We start from the raw sequence: 1,129 nt of genomic DNA on the forward strand, positions 1-1,129 counted from the left end.
CCATACCTCTGCGCTGGTGATGGTTGCTTTCCACAGGCCCAGGTTCTCACACCACCAGTCCGTTCTTGCCATGTGCAGCTGGAGGTCTGTGCATTCTTTCTCTATCAGAAGTATTTCATCCTTCAACTTGGAAATAATCTAGCACAAGACAAACAACCTGGGAGTTATGAAAACAACTCAGAGGCTCTGCAATCCAGCAGAGAAGCAGCACAGAAACCAACATACAGAACAGCTGTGCTTCTCTATGCTGGTGACGAGTGGCCTAAAATAGTGCAGTTTCGCTTAAAACAGCACCTGGAAGAATAAAATTCTCAAGGACTAGCCAAGGAAATGAAAGAGTTCTGTAATACATACTATACAACACCAATAAAATGATGAAAAATGACAAATATTTGTAGAGATCCTAAGTTCATGACCTAGAAGACTTGATATTGATGTAGCATTAAATAAATTTTAAAAATGACTCAGACATATTTTATATTTTCCAACTTGAACCACTTTGTTTTTTTTACTTTTAATCTTTATGTGCATTGGTACTGGGTCCCCTGGAAAGGGAGTTATAGACAATTGTGAGCTGCCATGTGGGTGCTAGGAATTGAATCCAGGTCCTCTGGAGAGCAGTCAGGGCTCTTAACCCCTGAGCCATCTCTCCAGCTCCCAAGCCAACTCTCCAGCCCCCAAACTGAATGACTTAAAAGGCAGATGAGCCTCCTCCTAGAGGCCCTAGCCCTGAGCACAACTGTCTGTCAGGAGTGGAGGGTTCCCTACACAGCCCAGGGGCAATTTGATTGAACAGGAAATGAGGAAGTGTTCAAATTCAGCCATCACAACAATGAAGCCACCAACTTGCTTGAGAACCTTTCATGTGATTAGGGCTCAGAATGCTTAGCCCACAATTACTAGAAATTCTTTCAAGAAAGGCTAAAGAATGTCTCCTGGCCAAATAATCCACGGAACACTCTCCAACTCATCTTTCATTTGGCTTCCTAGAAACACAGCTGAATTGAAAATGAAGTAGTCTAGAATCAATACAGCTGTTCTGGAGGAACAGGCCACACTGCAGTCACCGTCCACTGTGCAGGTGACCCTGTCTATCATGTCAGAGATGCCATGGGAAAACTGTCGGGCC

General features: G+C 43.9%; 1 protein-coding gene across 1 annotated transcript in view; it reads right to left on the reverse strand.

Moving 5' to 3' along the window:
* Positions 1 to 6: 6 nt before the first annotated feature.
* The window catches only part of LOC101988432 (sorting nexin-25-like), a gene marked incomplete at both ends in the record, with an annotated part of 6,716 nt that continues 5,593 nt past the window's right edge, over positions 7 to 1,129 (reverse strand). The window contains one exon of the mRNA XM_005372277.1: positions 7 to 138. Within this exon, the coding sequence (XP_005372334.1) occupies positions 7 to 138 (132 nt within the window). The remainder of the gene's footprint in view (positions 139 to 1,129) is intronic.

This window comes from Microtus ochrogaster, unplaced genomic scaffold (genome assembly GCF_000317375.1).
Source record: "Microtus ochrogaster isolate Prairie Vole_2 unplaced genomic scaffold, MicOch1.0 UNK783, whole genome shotgun sequence".
In the NCBI taxonomy this organism is placed as follows: domain Eukaryota; kingdom Metazoa; phylum Chordata; class Mammalia; order Rodentia; family Cricetidae; genus Microtus; species Microtus ochrogaster.